This window comes from Branchiostoma floridae, chromosome 17 (assembly GCF_000003815.2).
Source record: "Branchiostoma floridae strain S238N-H82 chromosome 17, Bfl_VNyyK, whole genome shotgun sequence".
Taxonomy (NCBI): Eukaryota; Metazoa; Chordata; class Leptocardii; order Amphioxiformes; family Branchiostomatidae; genus Branchiostoma; species Branchiostoma floridae.
Window position 1 is genome coordinate 7,090,626 of NC_049995.1, and position 21,209 is coordinate 7,111,834.

Consider the following 21,209-nt stretch of genomic DNA (forward strand, 5'->3'; position numbering starts at 1 on the left):
CAGCCGGGCAGCTAGGACAGCTTATCTACCCTTCTCAAAGGTTAGCGATAACTCCGTCAGGCTTAAACTCCCCGGAGCGCTAATGTGAGATCTGCGGGCTGACTGCCTTGGGTCCCCGAACAAAACTCGCTAGCTACCCGGTCCTGTCTGGCTCCCAGGGTATACCAACCTCTGACTCTGGGCTGACATCTTGAAAACGTGATAGTCACCTGTTTTGTCAATCCTTCCATATGTGGTAAATCTCAACAGAGAAAGTCTTGTTGTAAAAGCTTTCTATGAAAACGAAGAAACATGCATTCCAAAGGTTTTATTTACAAGTTTTAACATCAATATGGTTATGTACAAAAACGAAGCACGACGCTTAGAAATGTCCGTTGTGCTAGTATCATATAGCGTCTAGTATCGCGTCAGTCTCCACACAATGGTACATCTGCTTTATTTTATCTATCTATATTAAATGACATCTATATAAAGGCCTTGTACGCCTGCGTACAATGCTGTTGGACATATACAAGACTTACAAAGCTAGTGAACCATCTCTAACATTGCTTCACGTCATTTTCCCGTGTTTGTCAAAATGGTGTTCCATTGCGAAAGTTCCAAGCGACAGTAAACACTGATAAAATCTAATTTACAATGAGACCAACCACTGACAAGTTGACAAGTTTTATTACAGATGCACGGCATCGCAGCAGTAGCTGAATTGCGCCGTCATTTACAATTATGTACATTAAAACCAGCCATGATAAAATCTCTTCGTTATCTTACAATCTTAAAAGGAAGTACAAACCACTGTATGAATAAGTTCAAAATAACGGTCCTTTCATACCACAACCCCATCCTGTCAATGCCACTACATGCACACATTCTTTGAAACCGAGATTGTTTGTCGTCAAGCTAATAAACATAGGACGTATTATTTCCTTCTGGGTTTTCTCACGGCTTTGTACGGTTTCTTGCTCGGCGCCAGTTCTCTCTCCATCTGTACATGTTTCTTGGGTGATACCAGAAGTGTGTTCTCTCGTCTCGGTCTTCCCGGCTTCTTGTGCGCGCTCCTGTCTGCAGTCATCGGTGCACCCGCTGGGGGGAGCCCCAGCTTCTGTAATACAGAGAAAATAGAGAACGAAATAAATCAGATGTATAACGAGATCTTAATCAAGGATTTTGCGAAGTAAAAACGTATTTTGTTTTACCCTCCGCCCATGAGCGGTACCGTATTGATTTGTGACGTCATGGGTCGGACATCTTGTTTCTATACCACCTTGTCAAAAAAACCTATGTAAATTTGGATGTTTATTTGTATATCAAGGGCAGTGTTTTCGTCTGCTATTTGAGCTTTGGACGCTAGGGGGCGGTAACCAGAAAGGGTCACTGAATTGCAGAGACAACGTTACGAAGTCAGTGACGTCACGGTGATGCACTAATGCACTTGAATTGATTAGCCTAAAGCGGCACAAGAAAACAGCAAACACATTTCATTTTCCTGACCTCGACCTCTTCCGTTGTGACGAAGATGGGAAGGACGTCGTTGGACGGACAACACTTCTGTTTGCAACAGCAAAAAGCGCCCCCTATGAACAGCGCCAGGGTTAGTGCACACAGAGTTGGTGGTAGGAGGGTCCACATGGGGTCTACTGGAGCATCTTCAGTCTCCAGATCCACGCTTCCATCAGAAAGACCTACAAGAACAGAAACGGAGGAAAGTTCGAAGGACAGAAAAGATGAAATTGATGCTCAAACATCTGCTTGGAGTTTACACCTCCCGATGACACTGGTGCTTTTACTATCCCAGCAACTCAAATAAGGAAAAACAAACAAGAAAAACAAATGCATAAACAAGTAAACAAACAAAATGACGTGTACATGGAGGTGGTACCTGGAGCAGGTGTACTGGCGGATGTCTGGCAGGTGTCACCCGTAAATTCACCTGTACAGGTGCAGCTGAAGCTGTCCTGCATCACCTGGCAGGTGCCACCATTTAGACAGGGTTTGTCCGAACAGGCGTCAGGTACAGAAACTGTGAGTTTACAATAACTGGATTATTAAGCATTTGTATGGCATTGATATTAGGCCACAGCAAGTAAATTTTATGGATGACATCCTCTGCAGTCTGCAAAAATAGTGCGATAGGGCGAAAAAAAAAGATGGGTGAAAAAAAACAAGATGGCTACATTTTCAAAAAATAGGCACCGTAAAGTTGTGATGAATGTTGTAACAAGAATTAAAGGGACAAAACATGGTATCAGAGCCAACAAGGCATTCATTCCTGTATTCAAGACATGTACTGGTGTGGTAAAAGTGACACCAGTGTGGTAGACTGGCATAACCAACAAAGTTGGTAACCACACTCATGGCTTCCATATTGGTGTCACTTTTACAACTATCCAATAAGTTTCATTTCTACAACTACAGCCATTGGTACCTCGCAAGTGTCACTTCTACAAGTACAATTATTAGACTACAATAAAACATATTTGTTCATTTTGGTACTTTATCGTCATGTTGACCATCCCTGCAGAAGAAAAAAATTCTTGTTTTTTTCTGAAATCAGGCAAAAATTAATGCGCGCGCTGATGTCATCCATAAAATTTACTTGTTGTGGCCTAAAGTACAAATGTACCTATTGCAAGGTATATACTAGCAGAGAGTTGGTCATGGTCGGATGGTTGTCTTACTGTCTGTGTATTTAACAACATAACTGGATGTTGTTTATGGTACCTGGTGTGTTAGCAGGTACCGGCAAGGAGAATGAAAACCTCTTTGGTACCGGTAAGAGGAAGACATGGCTTGATTATCGGTACCCTGGCGGCTTTCATGATACTTTCTGTTCTGATAGCTCGTTCTTTATATTGTTTTGAAAAAGCAACATCTAAAGGTTTGAAATCTTCTGAAATGAGGTGTTTTGAGCTATTCTCAACAAAAGCACATGTACACTGATGATGATGATGGCTGTTTCTTCGTATCCGAAGATCAATGGTAGGCAGACAAGGTTGCTTAGACGACCAGTCTGCCTGGCCTGCACGTGACTTTTTAAGGTGAAGGAGGGGTGTGCACTCCCTTCTCCACCCTCTCGTCTACTGGCGCACTAAGTCCTACAGGGACAGAACTGTTTGCCACGTAAGACGGCCCCAGCAGATGCAGGTTTATTATTTGGAGTTTCCGTCTCCTAGGAGGACTTCAGACCAAGGATGCAAGGGGTTCCTCCTACCCCTGACTCGTGTGTCATGGCGGGTGCGTCATGCCCGAACATGCCCCTAAGGCCTGTCACCACCACAAAGGCCTGTCACTGCCACTAGCCACAGCTATGTACTCATTTACACCTGAGTTAGGTGAGGAAAGTCGTGTAAAGTGCCTTCCCCAAGGGCACAAGATCGGTGACACGGCAAGCGGATTTGAACCCGGGACCTCTCGGGCCTGAGACCAACGCGCTCCCGATCGTGCCACGCGGTCCCACATACATGTACACTATTGAACCATTAAAGCACAGATGCATTTCTTAATAATTCAACACCCACCTTGCTGACAAGATGGCCCCTCCCAACCCTCGGCACAGCCTTGTGCGCATGCTCCGGAGTAAGGGTCACAGGGTTCATTGTCGGTACAGTGACACTGCTGTGCGCAGCCTGCGCCAAAACTTCCCGGTGAACAGGCTGGAAAACAAAAGAACTGATTGGGTGTTTGACTCTCGTGCCCATGACGTAAGCACTATCCGCCATCTTGGAGAGTTAAATTTAGAAGTAAGAAGTGTACTTAATCATTATAATTACCACGTAGCTATGCCATTATGCGCATGCAAAGTTGTGGACCTGACAAAACATTTCATTTTGAAAGATGTATATGTATTACTTCGTAATGGTCATGGTAAAATCTTAATCCACATCATCCATACAGCATCGTTTATGGCTTAACAGTCCTACAAATGAAAGACAGACTCTGCCACATAGACCATATCTGTAAGCTGACTCAGGTCTGTTGACAGCGTTGACAAGGGGTCAGGGACAACGCCTTCATTATGTAATGTGTCTGTTTCGCATCCAAAGGAAGGCATAACACCGAAAATAGGTTGTGAACGAGAAAGCTAACATTTTCGAGAAAACGCAGGATGTTTCCCTCCCAGTAATCTACCCTTCAGGAAACCAAAAGTGGGACATGGGAGAGATAGTCAATATGTTTCCCATTTTTGTACCACTAACCTTCTGTACAGTCGATCCCGGTGAACCCTGTTGCGCATGAGCAGCCCTGAGGGTCTGGAACGCAGAAAACACGACCTGCGCATGCGCCATCATCACCGCTGGCAGCGTCACACTGGAAAGAACAATCGCGCCCAAATCTGTTCCCGCCACACCCTGAAAAATAAGTTTTATATATGAAAATATGTTTTTATTAGATTTCGTTAAAATGGAAAAGGAAAGTTTAATGATGGTCAAGTTTGAAACAAAAATATTCATTTACATCTTAATACTAGCGGTATATCAACAACAAAATAACATGAAAATAAACTTCTGCATAATTTGTCTTTAGGATAAGAAAGCTCTTAACCGTTCTGTGTAAGAATCATGAAAGAAAAGACGATGAAATGTATTATATCATTATCAGAAGTACCAACTCTGTGTAGCAAGTATAACGTTATTTGTGTTTAATTCATTTATTTATTTATTGGTTTGGCTGTTCAGTACGCACAGACAGGGGGGGGGGGGGTGCCCAACTAGCCTGTGGCTATTACAAAGGGCTAGACTTTTTCACAAAAACAGAGACTATACAAATGGAATTGTAGTTGTGTTTTTCTCACCTATCTCACAGTTATCTCCCATGAATCCAGGCGCGCACGTGCACTCCCCGGTGTTGTGGTCACACTGACCTCCGTTGTAGCAGGCTGGGCAGTCCCCCTCACAATTCTGCCCCCACTTGTTCTTCGGACATCCTGAAAATTAAGTGCAGTTCTCCTGTTCTAAAAATTTATCATCATGTTTACCTTCACAGAAGGTTTAGCATTTGCTTGCAGATGTTGCATTTAATGTGTGCGCTTATTATATTCTAATTCTCATAATATTCTCATGTCAAATCAAAAATACTTAATGATGCTGTTTCGCTCACCTCTCACGATAAGACGGACGATCCCCTGGTTCCCCTCCCTCCGAGTTGTCTCGGAAGTAAAACACTCATAGATGCCCGCATCTTCTGCAACCACGTTGTCAAATGTCTCCGCAATCTCAATCTGTGTTAAGAAACATGCAAACTTGTTACTTGTACTAGCCTGAGATCCAGCATCAGTATGACCCGCCCCCATACGTTATGTTGACATAACGCCTGACCTAAAATCGCCGAATATACTACCGAGTGAGGGTAGCGAACACAAGACGTTCCTTTCCATAAACTCATGTTTATTCTGGTAAGACTGTAATACTCATTCAAGTTAAATAGCCAATGGGAAGGGTGGATTGTGATTGGTCCAAACAGCCTGGCTGCATGACAATGAGATATAACAATCCGCCGTCACATAACTGTTAAGCTGGTGCATGTGTTACAGTAAATGGCGGTTGTACCGGCTTTAGTAGAAAAAAGAACATTACTTACCCGTTGAGCTACATTGCCCCTGTTGAGTTTGATGACGATGAGGCTGCCGTCATGCTGCCAGCGGATGTTGACCTGTGACCTCCCTACCTCTGCCTCTGACAGCGTCATGTGTAATCTTACCGAATCTCCGATGCTGGCTGTCACTGTGAACTGCGTCGAGAGGAACACCGCTGTGTCGAAAATAGGTCAGTAGTATTACAATCAATTTAACTTCAATTGAGTACAGTAAGGAGAACATACATACATGTATGAGCGTAGGGTTCGCCTCGCTCACTCGATAATATATTTTGTAGCCAAAGAAACAGACCAGTCTTTATATGCCATGAGAAAAATGTGAAACATTAACGTTAACTACTTCACCACAGCGAATGACAGCCATTTGTAATCAGAAAGCCGAAAATCATTTTGAGTATACACATGTTAAAATAACTTCTTTGGATATCGATAAGCACAAACCATTTACCCGCCAGGCTGATCGCCCAGAGTTCCGATGCACAGCTGTACATCAGTCACTGCATATACAAAATGTATGATACTGGTAAGCTAGTACAAAGTGAAACTTGTTGCTTACCCGAGGATAAGGTCTTGGCGGTAGAGACTGACACCTCCTGACCACTGCTGTCTGTCCCGCTACAGGTGAACACACCTGCCGCTCCACCGTCAGGTGTGAAGGTAAGCATACCACCTGGCCACGCCTCTGGACCTGCAAACAGTCGTAAAATATATTTTATTCTCTTTCAAACTCTGATATAGAATTGGTCCTTGTAGTATTGTAGTTCCATAAAAATCACTAGGTGGCCCAATCTAATATCATTTCGGCAGAAGCCGTTTAGAGCAAGTGCACATTGTGAGAGAAGGTATCATTTACACAATATAGATGTTGCAGGTTACTTTTGTTCTGTGTAAAATCGCACAATATTGTTTTTTTTTCGTTCGTTTTCATTTCATTTACGTTCCTTTCCTTTCGTTTAAGCCCCTTAATTTTAGTAGTCTGTTTTCTTTTTTCTTTACATCAGATTTTATGTAAGTTTGGTACAGTACCTATGGTACTTGTGACCGCTGAATCTGGGATTACCCATGACCCTTCAGCCGTGAACTTGACGGAGTCCACGGTGTTGGTGACGCATTTCAGGAATGTCTGCGCTCCTGAGGGGTCCACTAGGGGGCGCTCGTTCACAAGGGTGACGTCAGCTACTGCATCTGTGATACGGGTATAATCATGTATGTAACAGTATAGATAGTAATATTTCATAATGGATACGCTAAGTACTCTAAGATTACCAGAGTAAATAAAATACTCGAAAAAAGTAAGTATTACTGACGAAAGTTAGTGGGTACTATCTGAAACGTCCGACCGTTTCTAAAATCATATCCAGCTGCTTTTGGGCATATCTTATAATTTGGTGGATCCCAACTTTCATCGACGTAAATACACGATGAATTTAGAGAGACCTTTGTAGTGTTCAAAACAATGTTGAGAACGCTGTTTTTAATGTGGTTTTGGAAATAAGGCACATAGTAGTGTACAAGGATAACTTTTATGAAAATACATACCGTCGCCAAGCAACCAAACAACGCGTAAATACTGGCTGGATTCCAAGCAGATATCATGACCAAAATACTGAAATACTTCTAATACTTGCTCAAAATTTTCTGGGTAATGTTGACTAATTGTAATGAAATCTAAGAACATGTTCTTAAGAAATTTAGTCCTGCAGAAGTAAAATTATAAAAAAGGAGAATTTAACTCACCAACGTTGTTCACCAACTCTGCCAATACTGCACAAATAAAAATACTAGTAGCTAGTCCTGGATTCACCATAGCCGTCGTAAAACAGTAATCCGTGATCACCAAAATGTGCGCTCGAGGAAAGACGGGCGTATAAAATCGCGAAAAGACCGGTCTAACATGCTGAATTCGGAAATAAGAAGTCCTAACAGTCCTCAAGTCACCCACAAATCCATCGCAACCAGTTAGGAAATATATAACAAGTGGTTACATTCAAGAAGGTGTAGCCAAATCTAGGGCTAACACCACTACAAACAACTTATGTGGCTTCAAGTGCACTGATGGTATGCATCAGAGCGCAGCTACATGCTTCAGAATGCAGCGAAGCGTGAAGAAGTCCTGCCTAATGTTGAAATGTAGCACGGGGCCAGTAGCATCCGGCTTTTAAGTACCGATATTTCTTTAGTAGTATGAAATTAATCCACGGAAAGTTTTTTTTAGGTATGACTCTATTTTGAAATTGAGATAGTAAATCCAGTGGCTATATCTGTCAGCATACATTTGTATGCTAGGAGTTGACTTTGCGTAAACAACTGTTTACGGTGTTTTTTTAGTGTCTTGACGGATAAATATTAAAGGCATAACCATCTATGAATAGTTGTCGCACGATAACAAATTGATAGATTTGATGGATATGATAGAACGTGACATACTGTCTTTAGAAATATACTGTTACTATCTAGTATGGGGCAAATTTCGGTATTTCCGGACTTGCGCAGATGACCCAGTTTTAGTCCATTCAGAATGCTTAGGTAGGCTTGGGAAAGTTGGCTGTAGAGATGTTTTTCTTGGGATATGTTTGGATTTTGGAGGTGCATATTATAGTCAAGGGTTATGGCTTCTATATTGTGTTGCAAAAACAGATTTTTAGTGATATTTGTGGTTGCAGTAGGCCTTAGAAGTTAGGTGTTTTGATGTTGTTTACATGCAGTGAAAGGGGGTGAAAAGGTCACCACCTATGTTTTGATGGTATATAATATAATTCCGCCGTAAATTTTTTCCTTTTTTTTGTCGTTAAATTACTCTTCAGAGGTCGGACAACCATGCCAATGTGAGTTTTTCATGTTCTAAAAGTCAGGTAGGTGATTTTTGACAGCCTCTTTCTCCCATGATTCCCATTGTTAAGAATATGCATAGGAAATACTGAAATGTAGCCTATGTATGCATCTTCCGCGGATCAACGCTGTGTAGTTGTAATTGGTGCAGTGTTAGACCAAACTGCTAGGCGACGCAATCAATGATTCTGAATACCAGGGTATAAACTAAAGGGTTGATGACCAACCTAATCCTCTGTGTATATGGTGTCACAAGGCTTGGTCATTTGCTTCGCTCACTCAGTTGACAATAAACACCAAGAAATCAAGAAATTCATTTACTGTAACACCCCACTGACTTCTGACTGGTCAACACCATCTAGCTATATTAGAATGTTGTTAACTGTACTCTCTTTCTGTCATTAATCTTCTTTAGTCCAGGATCTGATAATTTGTCTCATAAGTCATAGTAACATGTTATCTTTTATCCTCAGGAGCTGGTATATTCCTTGTCTGAGGAACAAATAAAGTCAATCCTCCTCAAGACACTGGACAAAGAACCAGCTGTCCTCTATAACATTCTGCAGTCACGGCAGTGGAGAGATGCTGAGGGTGGGGGTACCAGTCTTGCTGAGGATGGTGGTGATTCTGACAGTGGGAACTGTGCTGAGGGTGGGGACCTTACTGGTGATGGTGACGTCGCCAAGGGTAGCAGCGGAGGTGGTGACGTTGCCAAGGGTACCGGCGGAGGTGGTGACGTTGCCAAGGGTAGCAGCGGAGGTGGTGACGTTGCCAAGGGTAGCGGTGGAGGTGGTGACGTTGCCAAGGGTAACAGCGGAGATGGTGACGTTGCCAAGGGTAACAGCGGAGGTGGTGACGTTGCCAAGGGTAACAGCAGAGGCAGAGATGGTGCTGTTGCCAAGGGTAACAGCGGAGGTGGTGACGTTGCCAAGGGTACCGGCGGAGGTGGTGACGTTGCCAAGGGTAGCAGCGGAGGTGGTGACGTTGCCAAGGGTAGCAGCGGAGGTGGTGACGTTGCCAAGGGTAGCGGTGGAGGTGGTGACGTTGCCAAGGGTAACAGCGGAGATGGTGACGTTGCCAAGGGTAACAGCGGAGGTGGTGACGTTGCCAAGGGTAACAGCAGAGATGGTGCTGTTGCCAAGGGTAACAGCGGAGGTGGTGACGTTGCCAAGGGTAGCGGCGGAGGTGGTGCCGTTGCCAAGGGTAACAGCGGAGATGGTGACGTTGCCAAGGGTAACAGCGGAGGTGGTGACGTTGCCAAGGGTAACAGCAGAGATGGTGCTGTTGCCAAGGGTAACAGCGGAGGTGGTGATGTTGTCAAGGGTAACAGCGGAGGTGGTGCCGTTGCCAAGGGTAGTGGCGGAGGTGGTAAAGTTGCCAAGGGCAAAAAGGGGAGAGGTGGCAGAGGGACAAGAAGTAGTGACAACAAACCGAAGTGGTGTTCTTGTGGTCAATGCCAGAAGATGTTAAGGGACGAAGAGAGGTTCTGTTGCGGCGCTGATCCAGTGTCCTGTGTCTCCAACCTCCCTGTAAGTAGTTGTAGGGCCTAGGAAATATGAAGCGTTTCCTATTTCAGTCCCAAAAAAGTTAGGGTCAGTAGGTAAAGATTTTTTTTTTAAAGACTTTGGCCAAAATTCTAGTAATACAATACCGTTCAACAAAGTAAAACTGAAATGCATGAGGACACTTCTGTGCCATATTTTGATTTTGTGCCTAGTGGTTACAAATTTGTGGTTATTGGGCCGGGGATGTTCATCCTTTATAAGATAGAATTACTGTAGGACAAGGAGTTTTTTTACTTAGTAGTAACTACAGTTTTTGGCCCACCCTAAAAAGGCCAGCATTGGCACGATTTTCTAGAGTCGGTTAGGAAACACAAAACACAGCATTTTTGTCTAGGCCTATTGTCTGTTGTTCTATTCTGAGACATGTGTATGCATGCATTGACTGTAGATAAGTGTTTATCAGGACAAGAAAAAGACCTAAAGTTTTTGCAAGTAATGAGATTAAATATCATATCCAGTAAATAGGTTTGTGTACAAGGTTCCAAATAGTATAACATTCAATTGATGAACAATTATAGATTCTATTTATATCAAAAATCATATATTGGGTTTATGCATGATATATGGTCAATGAAGGTGTCAGTGTTACATTAGAGATGTACATTAATGAAATTCGGTATTGTCAGGCTGATTGCACCAAAAAGGTTTCAGTGTCTTAAACCAGGGCTCGAAATACTGGGTGCATGTGCACCCAGGTGCACCCAAAATTGGAGCTGTGCACCCAATTATTTTCTGTTGGTGCACAGGGTGCACCCAAATATTTTCTTATGTTTATGTATGTAAAGATATCAAAGTATAGTAGTATACATCATGTTCTTGACATGATGAGATCTAAGTGTTAGAAAGATAATAAAAATGTCTGTCATGGTACTTGTTTAAGAATTTGATAGCTTGCAACTAAGTTTTATTATTAGGTTATTACTTAAATTTAAGTGGTGCACCCAAATATTTTTTGGTGCACCCAATTTTTTAAGCTGGGTGCACCAGTGCACCTAATCCCCAAAAAATGAATTTCGAGCCCTGCTTAAACCCATCACCGAAAAGTAGTCAAGACTTTCAGATACATTTAACAGTCAATGAGGCGGAAACCATTTATGAACACTTAAACGGCAATATCTGTGTGTTTTTTTTTTTATAAAAGTGAAAAGCAGACATACAAAATCAATATACTACATGTTGAAATCCAACATGTGTATATACATAGCACATAACATATATAGCCATGTAAGCATTATTTTCTCTTCTCTTCTAGGACATGGAGATGTACATCCTTGACCCTGGTAGGTTGCGGTTGAACAGGGCCCTGAGAAACGACATCCTGGCCTTAAAGGATGACCTTCAAGACCCAGGTTCTGATAACAGGGAGTTTCGACGCGCTGCATACAGGCATTTTCTGCTGTGGCAGTATGGCCGACTGGGGGAGGGGGGCAGGGTGAAGATACCCAGTTGTTGTGTTTCTAAAATAAGGAAGGCTTTTCCTGACCCTTATGGGCAGTACGAGAGACCGGTTGCAAACCGACTGGACTAGCAAAGACAGCTAATGATACGCTACTTATCCTGTTCTCAAACAACATTACACTTGGAATCATTCACAATACAACAGATGAAATAGCTGCCTGATTTTATCCTAAAACTCCCTACAGTTTCTCTTTGGCATTTGCTAAAGAGGAACAGGGGTATTGATGAAGCCAATGTAATGCAGAGCAGTCCTTGTCCCTCTGTATAGGTGAATCATTCATTAGAACGTTTTCTGAGACCAGGAGGAACAAACTATTCTCCAAGCAGAGGTTAGGCTCTGGATGATTGATGTTTTCTTAATGTCTCGCGTCCAAGAAAATAGAAAGAACAAAATAGAAATCCCAATAAAATCACCTGAAAAACGTTAGAAATAGCCGGAGCCTACCGCTGCTTGAAGAATAGAACAAACCATGTCACAGTTTCACTGTAAAGGAATGTGTTTCATTTGGAAATAATGAAAAAAAAGAAACAAGTTAAGTGTACCTTCCGCATATAAAGGTAGTGACTACATTGCATGTAACTACATGTATCTTCATTGCCACACCTTACCCTGTTCCTGAGAGGAACCAGCTATCCTCAACATGAACATGAGTTGGTGGTGCATATATTGGTGCTAGTTTTTATGACAGTGGATCAAACCTTGCAGTCTAGTGTCTTTGCCTAGTATCACTCTCTGACATGGGCTGGTTCCTACTGACATTATAAGTAGAATTTTTAGAAAATGTAGAGTGTTTTCCCCGTAGCCTTTTGTCAAGCTAGTAGTGAAAAAGATGTGAGTAAAACCCACCATCTGCTTGGTTTTGGAACCAGGTCATCAACATGATTATACTATACTAGTACCATTAGGCTCGCCCTAGCATTGTGTGCAAGTAAAAAAAAGGGTTTGTCTTAGAAAACCTGTAGAAAAATGCTGGTACATTTTAACATGATGCTATTGGATGATGATGATGATGATTAACATTAATAGCTAATATCTAACCTAAGCTCTGATTGTTTACTAACAAAAAATGTTAAAGAAAACTCCAACAAAAACATTTTGTTTTTCCTACTGGGGAAAATAGAATGAGGCAACACAGTTCCGGTTGTATAGAGAAAGGTAGTAAGGTTGTGCACTCAAGGTATGATAAGTAACGTTGGGCATTTTTGTGCACATCCATGCATGTGTCCTGAAAAGTTCAGCTGTCATGCCATACAAAAATATGTCTTGGGTCCTTGTCAGTGGTTGGTTCTGTCACAGCTTGCTCAAAAATCTTATGACATAAAAATTGTATGTGGATTGTATCAATTTTGTGACCATGCCTTTGTAGTTTTGTGAAAGAACTGTACTATATTTGCAGTAACATTTTACGTTTGTCATGTTCTCTTAGACTTAGACTTAACTTGAAACGTATGTTGGCTCACAGACTTATTTCATTATGCCTCCATGTCACTTATCTTCAACATACTTGCATTTGAAATAAAGTTATCACTTCGAAAATATGTCATCCATGCATTTGCTTCTGTATCTGTATCTTTATAGCTGGTATAACCGCCATTCGGCGTAACACACCAGCTTCGCAGGCACGCGGCGCGGCAGCAGCTGGTTATATTACACCGAACGACTCGTTACACCTAACTTTTGCACATCTATCTGCAAGCGTTCTTTAAAACTACACAGAGAAGATGCCCCTACTTGTACTTATCAATAGGATAAGTCAAAGTATCATGACAAATGAACAAACATAATTTCTGAATATCATGTGCTCGAAGCAATAGCGCCTATTATGATAATACCTCAGGTATATATATTACTAGTGCAACAGAAACTAGTTTTATAATCGATATGACCAAAAATAAAAGCGGGTGTTCAACTGCAATACCAAGATAACTCGCCAAGAGGTCCGAAATTGATGTTGTCTTTCTTGAGGCTAGCACACAAACGCATTTAAGTTCGCGGGGATTTAATTTTGCGGTAGAGGGAAAATGGACTTTTCGCGGTGGTTTTAATTTCACGGTAGCACCATGCACTGTAGTCTCTCAAAAAGTAGCCCTTCAAAAGTCATTCATCATGTACGGATAGACCATAAAGAACAATCAGCAAAAGAATACATAAACTACTTGTTTAAGAGCAGGAGACGACAGAAAAGTTAACTTTTTGTGTTATCGCGCATCCGACAGATGTAGACAGCTACTGGATAATCAAGTATTGACCTATAACCCTTCTCAGTAGAATACTACCGGGTCAAAGGTTGCATTTCCTGTCCGTTTGCAAAGCAGCAAAAAGCGGTTTGGGGAAGTTCCCTCGTCTTTTCGAGATCACAGACTGCAGCATTCACCGGTTTGAAACGACTATACAGTCGGCTGTGGACAGGCGAACCTATAGGTAAGATTTCTAGACTTTTATAATTACGAGATGAAGAGTAGATTTTGTGTCATTTGGTGAAATTTATGCTTGGCTTTGTCTTGCTTGTTTTTCGAATGGATTGGAAATTATGCAACCAGGGGGTCTTCAGGTGGTTGCGGACTTTGAGATAAAAAGTTCAGTAGTGGAATCAAACAAACAGCATTGACCTCAGCCAAAAGGAGTTATCTTTCGTATGGTTGATTGATGCGAAAGAAACTAGGAGTGTATCTCGTATAAAGATTAAAGTACGGGTTTGTTACAGATAGCGTATACAGTAAAACCCTTCGTCCGCCTCTGGTCAAATCTGTCCCGCCACATGTGTTGTTGATTATAGCGGGTTACCAGACCGGCGGGGTTACAACAAGGATGTTTCAGTTTTGGGCCGGAAATCGATCTGAATGTGATTTAATATGGCCTAATGGTGTGTGCAAACGGCCGATTGTTGATTTCGGTATACATTTTTTAATGGCATAATTTGAATACCAGTGAGCAAGCATAGCGGTGTCTACCTGAAAGGAGGCCTGTTACGACAGAGGTGTGAACAAGCCGATAAACCGTAAAGGTGTATTGTTTTGTCCCGGGTTGTTTTTCACGTAATGAATATGTATAGCGCACTGCTTATCTCCAAGCAGATCCTACGGTAGCTGTAAGATGTATGCGACCGGTAGCGAAACACACTCCTAGGCCGGCTTCACTCCTCTGCCAGATTTTGATACTACACGTATCTTATGCTACCGTGGGATTTCCTTGGAGGTTAGCGCATTGCCAGGGTACCGTATCAGCAAGAAGCTTTCGCCAACTTTTGTCGGATAAAAGCTCCTTGTTGGTATCAACAAGTTACATGCTGGTATTTTGTTGGTCACTCCAAGAATTGTATCGCATTTAGCATGGCCGAATGCTTTTATTTTTTGTAGCATGTTCAATATACTAGCAAAGACTGAAAGAGGATGTCAATCATTTGTATTCCTCGTAACGGTATAATTTGCAAAGTTGTATAGAATTGAAAATTTACTATAATTAGAGGAATCCGTGTAATTGTGAGGCTAGCCTTGTTTCTTTGCCATTTTGAATCGCTAAAATTATGGAGTAACGACATAATATCAATCTATTGCTATTCGGAAGTTGTGAATTCTAGTCCTAGAAAATATGTCTTACTGTTTAAACATTTTGTATGAAAAAATGATGCAAAAATGTGTTACCAGTTCACAAATAGCATTATAAAGAGTCTTACTTAAAAAACATCAATAACGTAACGACACGTATCGTTCTATCTCTCCAGATATACAAGAATGGCGACAACAAGTAACATTCAGGGACCTGATGATGCTGGGTGGACGGCAGGAGAGGATTCTTCCGTGGTTTCCGAAACAGAGGAGAAACGCTACGAATGTGAGGAGTGCAGCAGGCAGTTTAGTGTACAAGCTCATCTGAAGACTCATATGCATACTCACACTGGAGAGAAACCCTACAGATGTGAGGAGTGCGGCAAGCTGTTTAGTCAGCTTGGTAATTTGAAGAAGCACATGCGGACTCATAGTGGGGAAAAACCCTACAGGTGTGAGGAGTGCAGCAGGCAGTTCAGTGAGTCATGCAATCTAAAGGCTCACATGCGCACTCACACAGGGGAGAAACCCTATAAGTGTGAGGAGTGCAGCAGGCAGTTCAGTCAGCCGGGCCATCTAAAAAAACACATGCGGACTCACACAAGAGAGAAGCCCTACAGGTGTGAAGCGTGCAGTAGGCATTTCAGTCGACTTGACGCTCTGCAAACTCACATGCGTACTCACACAGGAGAAAAACCCTACAAGTGTGAGGAGTGCAGCAGACAGTTCAGTGAGTCAGGCCAGCTAAAGACTCACATGCGTACTCACACTGGGGAGAAACCCTACAGGTGTGAGGAGTGCAACAGTCAGTTTAGTCAGCTGGGTGCTCTGAAGACTCACATGCAGACTCACACAGGGGAGAAACCTTACAAGTGTGAGGAGTGCGGCCGGCAGTTCAGTCAGCTGAGTCATTTGAAAGATCACATGCGGACTCACACAGGTGAGAAACCCTACACGTGTGAGGAGTGCAGCAGGCAGTTCAGTGAACTTGGCGCTCTGCGTACCCACATGCGCACTCACACAGGAGAGAAACCCTACAGGTGTGAGAATTGTGGCAAGCAGTTCAGTCATTATTCTGCATTAAAGGTGCACATGCGCACTCACACAGGTGAGAAACCCTACACGTGTGAGGAGTGCAGCAAGCAGTTTAGTCAGCTGAGTAATCTGAAGAGGCACATACGTGCTCACACAGGAAAGAAACCCTACAGGTGTGAGGAGTGCAGCAGACAGTTCAGTCGACTTGGTAATTTGAAGACTCACATGCGGACTCACACTGGGGAGAAACCCTACACGTGTGAGGAGTGCAGCAAACAATTCGCTGCCCAAAGTAATCTTTATAAACACATGAAATCTCACGAGTAGGAACGGTTAATGTTGTGGAGATGAAAAGTTGTTCAATCTACTAGTGAACTTAATAACCTGCTTTAAAATCACAGATACAAGTTGGGAGTGAAGTTTATTTTTTACGCTTGTTTGCATAGATCTGTTCTTAATGTTGTTTGATACTAGCATCAGTTAGTGATACGGCTTTTATCATTGAAGGATAGTGAACTTGTCATGACACTTAGAGACGTAGCCTTTTCACATTTTTCAAGTTGATTTTGTATCTTAAAGAGGATAGTTGATGCTTGGATTAGAAAATTGCAAAAAACTCTTCTTCATTTGTTTTGTATTTTTTTCATGTCCTGTATTTCTACCTGTAATTATTTTTCCCATATATTCTTCTTGTATATATAACACGTCTTTATTGTTGGGTTGAATACGACATGAGTAGAACTAGGTAATACAGTTAACGTAGAAAGTTGGGAAATTGGCGTTACTTTGATGTTCCTTTTAGTTTTGTTAAAAAGTTACTACTAACCGTTAAAAGTAGTGTTTGACAAGCTTGTCCTGTTTGCTTACAGAATCTGTAACTGAGCACGTTAGGTTACAGATTTAGTATTTTTTTTATATGTTTTTTTTGGTGTATTCGTTTTTTTTTTCGATTCAAGTTTGTTGCACTTGAAATAAAGTTATCTGAACATTTAAAATCTGTTAATAATTCATTTATTTATTTGACACGTACATTAATGTCATTTCAGGATGTTATAATCGAAAAAAAATTCAAAGTTTTAACCTATGTTGCAAGTTCGGTGACACTTATCAGCATTTTATTTGTCATACCCAAATGCAATTTACATGATATGTGAAACACACAAACCTTAGTTACTCTAACATGCATGTGCCCTTCAATTCAAATATTGAAATATTCCTACCCACAACGTAAGATTTGAAGCGTGCGTCTGTTTGCAAGTGTTAGTAAGAAGACAGAAAAAAAGTTCTATGGTAAAACTTTCATAGTACGTTTCAATCACAACGTGAATCTAAAAAAAGTAATTATGCACTTCCTACCCCACGCGGAGAAAAGATCATAAAACACATAATGAAATTTTGGTAACTGCACAAAACACAGCTGGTGTTCGCAGATAATGTAATAACAGTCAGTATAGCCTGAAGCTGGCAGCTGGAGTCTATATGTAGGCCACAGTAGCCAAGAGTAATGAACAGAAATCTACATGCGCACTCTTTATCGCAAGTTTCTCAACTGAAGAAAAAGGTTGGTCTACTCAGCGTATAGATAGATAAATCTCTTGCAGCTGCAGCGAGTGGGTTAGAAATGTATTTGTCAACCACATGTGGATTCTCCTCATACGTCGCAAAAGGGCATATTACTCCGTCATTGTCGTGAAATCCTCGTGCAAAGAGCGCACCTGTCGTAAACATACGTCAACCTTTGAGGCTAAGATTTTCAGACGATATCACCCATATCGTTTTGACTGATGAATAAGCAAAGGAGGTGAAGACAAATTTTAGATCGTTCAATAGGAAATGAATAGGGTATAAAATCTGCCCCACGACATATCTGCTCATTGTCACTGACAAGAGGCATGGATGCTGCTTAATTGGACATAAAGAACTTCGTTTTTCAGTTATGATTAATCAATCCGATTAAATCCTTCGAGGATTACTCCGCGCTGCTGTGCTACTGTTTAGGTTATACGTGCATTGACTCACTCTGGAATCTGATCGGAATCAATTTCCGCTTTCCCCATTAACGTTGTATTTACTAAATGGTAAAACTTGTCTATGTATCAATACAAATTCTTTGGGATAAGAATGCATAAGACATAATTTAGACATCAGAACATATGCCATGTCCAAAAATAGCAGTATAGATGTTGATATGTAAATAAGAAGAGTATCTATTCCGCTTTTGAAAATATTTCCGTTTAATTAAGGTCTTAATTAAGCACTCCGTTGATTTACCATACAGGGAGAGGCCGACAAATTTAAACTCTGTCTGCGTGACAAATCACCGGAGTGCGTATCCAAGGTCCTCGGGAAAACTTGCCCTGGCTGCCGAACAGTAGCCTCCACCAGGCCCTCCTACGGGGGTACAGGGATCGTAGAATTCGGCAAAAAAAATGGGAAACTGGCCAGGGGAGTCATTCCACGCTTAGATTCATATTCCCCCTCCTATGCGCGGCCGACCAACTCTTCTGGTAGCAAAACTCCCCCCGGCAAATTATTCTCCCTATAATGGCCAGCATAGTCAGTCTGGTAGGGACTAGCCGTGCAGTTCCTCTGCCTGCCCTGGCTAAAGTCTGGTATCCAGGGTAGAGCACTACAGGGTCCCGTGATTTCTTGGCAAAGAGAGATAAAGATCTCTCTGCACGGAGATTAAAAATCACATGCCAACAGTATTGCCCGGGTCGCCCCCTATACAAGATTATAAAGAGACGTAATTTGTATTGATGGATCGTGGCCCCATAACTTGTATAGGCTGTCAGAAGTGGATGTGACCAAGGGCATATGTGACGTCATCGAAAGATGCTCGTTGATGGATACGCTAGTTGGACCCTATTAGTTCCGACAACTTCCGGCTTTTTATTCCAGTTTGGTTCTATTTTATATTTCATTAGAGTTTGCACGGGTGCATCCCCGTTTTGTATTCAGCTAAAAGAAAGGGTATGTCACCCCGTAAGGGGCGGTATAACCCCAACTGTGCTGTATAATACGGTATGTCTCTTACTACTTCTATAGCCGTAAATCCTTTAAAAAGCACAGCAATGCCGAATGGTCAAGGTTAAACCAGAGCTTAGGTAACGCAGACTTCCCATTAGGTATTAAAGTAGCAACTAGTAGAATGGACTGTACCACGCTACTTTCAATAGGGGAGTCGGCGTATAAATGCTGCAGTTCATGAACACACTGTTAGGAGGTGAAAATTGCCATGTTCCTTTGTGACCTCAAAAACTACCTACGAATAAAAAAAGTTATAAAAATTCTTCTTGAATTCTAGGTGCGGGCACACGAACTTCACCAAAAACAGAGGCGAACCTCCTTTTCTGTGACAAGTACGTAATTCGAGACAAGTTATTTCATTGAAACCAATTTTCAGAAAACAATACGGCGTCGATCCAGAGAATATCAGAAATATACAAGACAATGCCGCAAGTTAACCCAAACAGACCGCCTCTGTAAGATTATACATTTAACAGTATCTGGTGACATTCTACCAACAGGACCGTCAACTCTACCATTTGTTTAGGCCACTGTGTGAATATAGACAAGAGTACATATCTGTGTTAATAATGGCTATGCCGGGGGGAAGAAATAAATGCCAAATATACGAAACTTACGTATGCAATGTAGTAACTCCCTAGACGCCAGAAGAACGATTTGATAGCCGCATAATGAATTGCTGCCTTAGGCCTGCGTAACTGGTGGTTTGGGTGAACTCTACATAGTGTATTTGGAAGAAACGGATACAAATGTATATAAAACCAATACATTTATATTTCCATTTACACGGCAAGTATGGGAGTGAAATGTATTCTTTTATGTCGAGTTTCTTCTTTTTCACCTTCTTCCCCTGCCATAAGGTCCTTTTTGCATCCAGTTGGAGAGCTGGTGAAATGTGCTGTATTTGCTCGCAGATGTTGCCTTTCTAGTTTTGCTGTGTTTTCGACACGAAATGAAATTGGGCAAGGACACTGAACACGAACCTCGGATCTAAAATGTAATTAAATAGTTTGCCAATCTTTCTCCTTTAAAAAGGAAAGAATGGAAATAAAGTAGTTTTGAGAGGCTCCCCATGCGGAATTTCTAAACCCCATATCCATATCTCTTGTGGATGGATATTGACGCATTCCCAAAATTGACTTGTTACTAGATAAGGGACAGCTAGAATATACAAAGGTGTCAAAACGGATAAAACGGCTAGGGTCTGAAAACGAAACAACAACAGGTAATATAAAAGGGATGAATGCGCTGTCGTTTTTATTGGCCATCGTAATTCGTCTTCTTCCGTCCAGAATCTCACTTCAATTTCTTTCTCTGTCAGCGTAGCATTTTTCTGACTGACAAAAGGGTTAGCGCTGTCTCTCCCCGTACGTGGTTGATGGATAGAGTACCCGCCAGTACGTATCTATAGGGAGGAGAGCAAAACTATGATTGAGCGTCTCGCAGTTGTATGTTTATCACGGCAACATAACTGCCGGGGATTTTCAGACCCACTCTACTCGTCTGGAGTCCCAAAAGGGGCCGGAACCAATCTGGATCCAGGTAATTTTCCACGCAAATAGGTTGTAGCCGGCCGTAAGTGTATCTCTTCAAGGCATGAATATATCACTGCCCGCTTGAACGCTTTGAGGGATTACGCTAGCGCAGGTTTTAATGAGAAGGAGAGGGTTCCCTGGAGTCCCTCCTCTCTGGAGTTTACTCCCCCTCAAGGTGGAATGGGCTAGTCCAGTACGAAGCTCTGTGTGTATGCGATGTTTGGGTTGGCAAGCCAGTTCAATTGAAGCGGACGTACGTCGTGCAACGGTAGATAAGAAAAATGTTCAGTAAGGTTACGGGGTTCGCGCCACGGCGGCAAGCGGGCACAGACGCAGGGACTGCCGTGGAGGGGGTGAGTGAGTGATGGGGTCGGTTAGCGTGAACGTTATCGTACCGAGGGCGGCGGACGTCACCGGCGGTCTGAAACAGGTCTGTCACCGGCGGGTCTGATGCATGCGTTACGACGTGATAGCCTTTAAACAGACGGGCTTGTCGTGAATCATTCGGCGCTCTGGCGGCCGCCTTTGGCTTTTGTGACAGGATATTCCTTTTGTGACGGAGAAGAAAAAAAGACGAGGAAAATGGCTGCATTTCTAGGACTGGTGCCTACGGAATTCGCGC

At 42.3% G+C, this 21,209-nt stretch overlaps 3 protein-coding genes across 3 annotated transcripts; 2 read left to right on the plus strand and 1 right to left on the minus strand.

Annotated features, from left to right (window-relative positions):
* Window positions 1–309: 309 nt before the first annotated feature.
* LOC118404690 (tyrosine-protein kinase receptor Tie-1-like) lies at window positions 310–7,565 on the minus strand. Its single transcript, XM_035803937.1, has 11 exons — window positions 7,327–7,565; window positions 6,616–6,774; window positions 6,146–6,277; window positions 5,575–5,744; window positions 5,095–5,215; window positions 4,790–4,921; window positions 4,194–4,346; window positions 3,516–3,650; window positions 1,877–2,017; window positions 1,489–1,679; window positions 310–1,099 (listed from the first exon to the last, which is right to left on the minus strand). The coding sequence occupies exons 1-11, from the start codon at window positions 7,394–7,396 to the stop codon at window positions 917–919; spliced, it is 1,587 nt and encodes a 528-aa protein (XP_035659830.1). The 5' UTR covers window positions 7,397–7,565; the 3' UTR covers window positions 310–916.
* Window positions 7,566–8,047: 482 nt separating this feature from the next.
* Window positions 8,048–12,980, plus strand: LOC118405013 (glycine-rich cell wall structural protein 1-like). Its single transcript, XM_035804412.1, has 3 exons — window positions 8,048–8,062; window positions 8,892–9,947; window positions 11,236–12,980. Exons 1-3 carry the CDS (start codon window positions 8,048–8,050, stop codon window positions 11,509–11,511), a joined length of 1,347 nt encoding a protein of 448 aa, XP_035660305.1. The 3' UTR covers window positions 11,512–12,980.
* A 743-nt stretch (window positions 12,981–13,723) lies between these two features.
* On the plus strand, window positions 13,724–16,996 carry LOC118404664 (zinc finger protein 2 homolog). The gene is made up of 2 exons (XM_035803903.1): window positions 13,724–13,863; window positions 15,164–16,996. Exon 2 carries the CDS (start codon window positions 15,174–15,176, stop codon window positions 16,347–16,349), a length of 1,176 nt encoding a protein of 391 aa, XP_035659796.1. The 5' UTR covers window positions 13,724–13,863; window positions 15,164–15,173; the 3' UTR covers window positions 16,350–16,996.
* The last annotated feature ends 4,213 nt before the right edge of the window (window positions 16,997–21,209 follow it).

Excerpts from the sequence above, each read along its gene's own strand:
- LOC118404664 (XM_035803903.1), top strand. The coding sequence starts at position 15,174 with ATGGCGACAACAAGTAACATTCAGGGACCTGATGATGCTGGGTGGACG.
- LOC118404690 (XM_035803937.1), bottom strand. The coding sequence starts at position 7,396 with ATGGTGAATCCAGGACTAGCTACTAGTATTTTTATTTGTGCAGTATTG. Across the intron at positions 4,347-4,789 it reads GGGAGATAACTGTGAGATAG|GGTGTGGCGGGAACAGATTT; the intron begins GTGAGAAAAACA and ends CTTATTTTTCAG. Across the intron at positions 1,100-1,488 it reads TCACAACGGAAGAGGTCGAG|AAGCTGGGGCTCCCCCCAGC; the intron begins GTCAGGAAAATG and ends TCTGTATTACAG.
- LOC118405013 (XM_035804412.1), top strand. Across the intron at positions 9,948-11,235 it reads CCTGTGTCTCCAACCTCCCT|GACATGGAGATGTACATCCT; the intron begins GTAAGTAGTTGT and ends CTTCTCTTCTAG.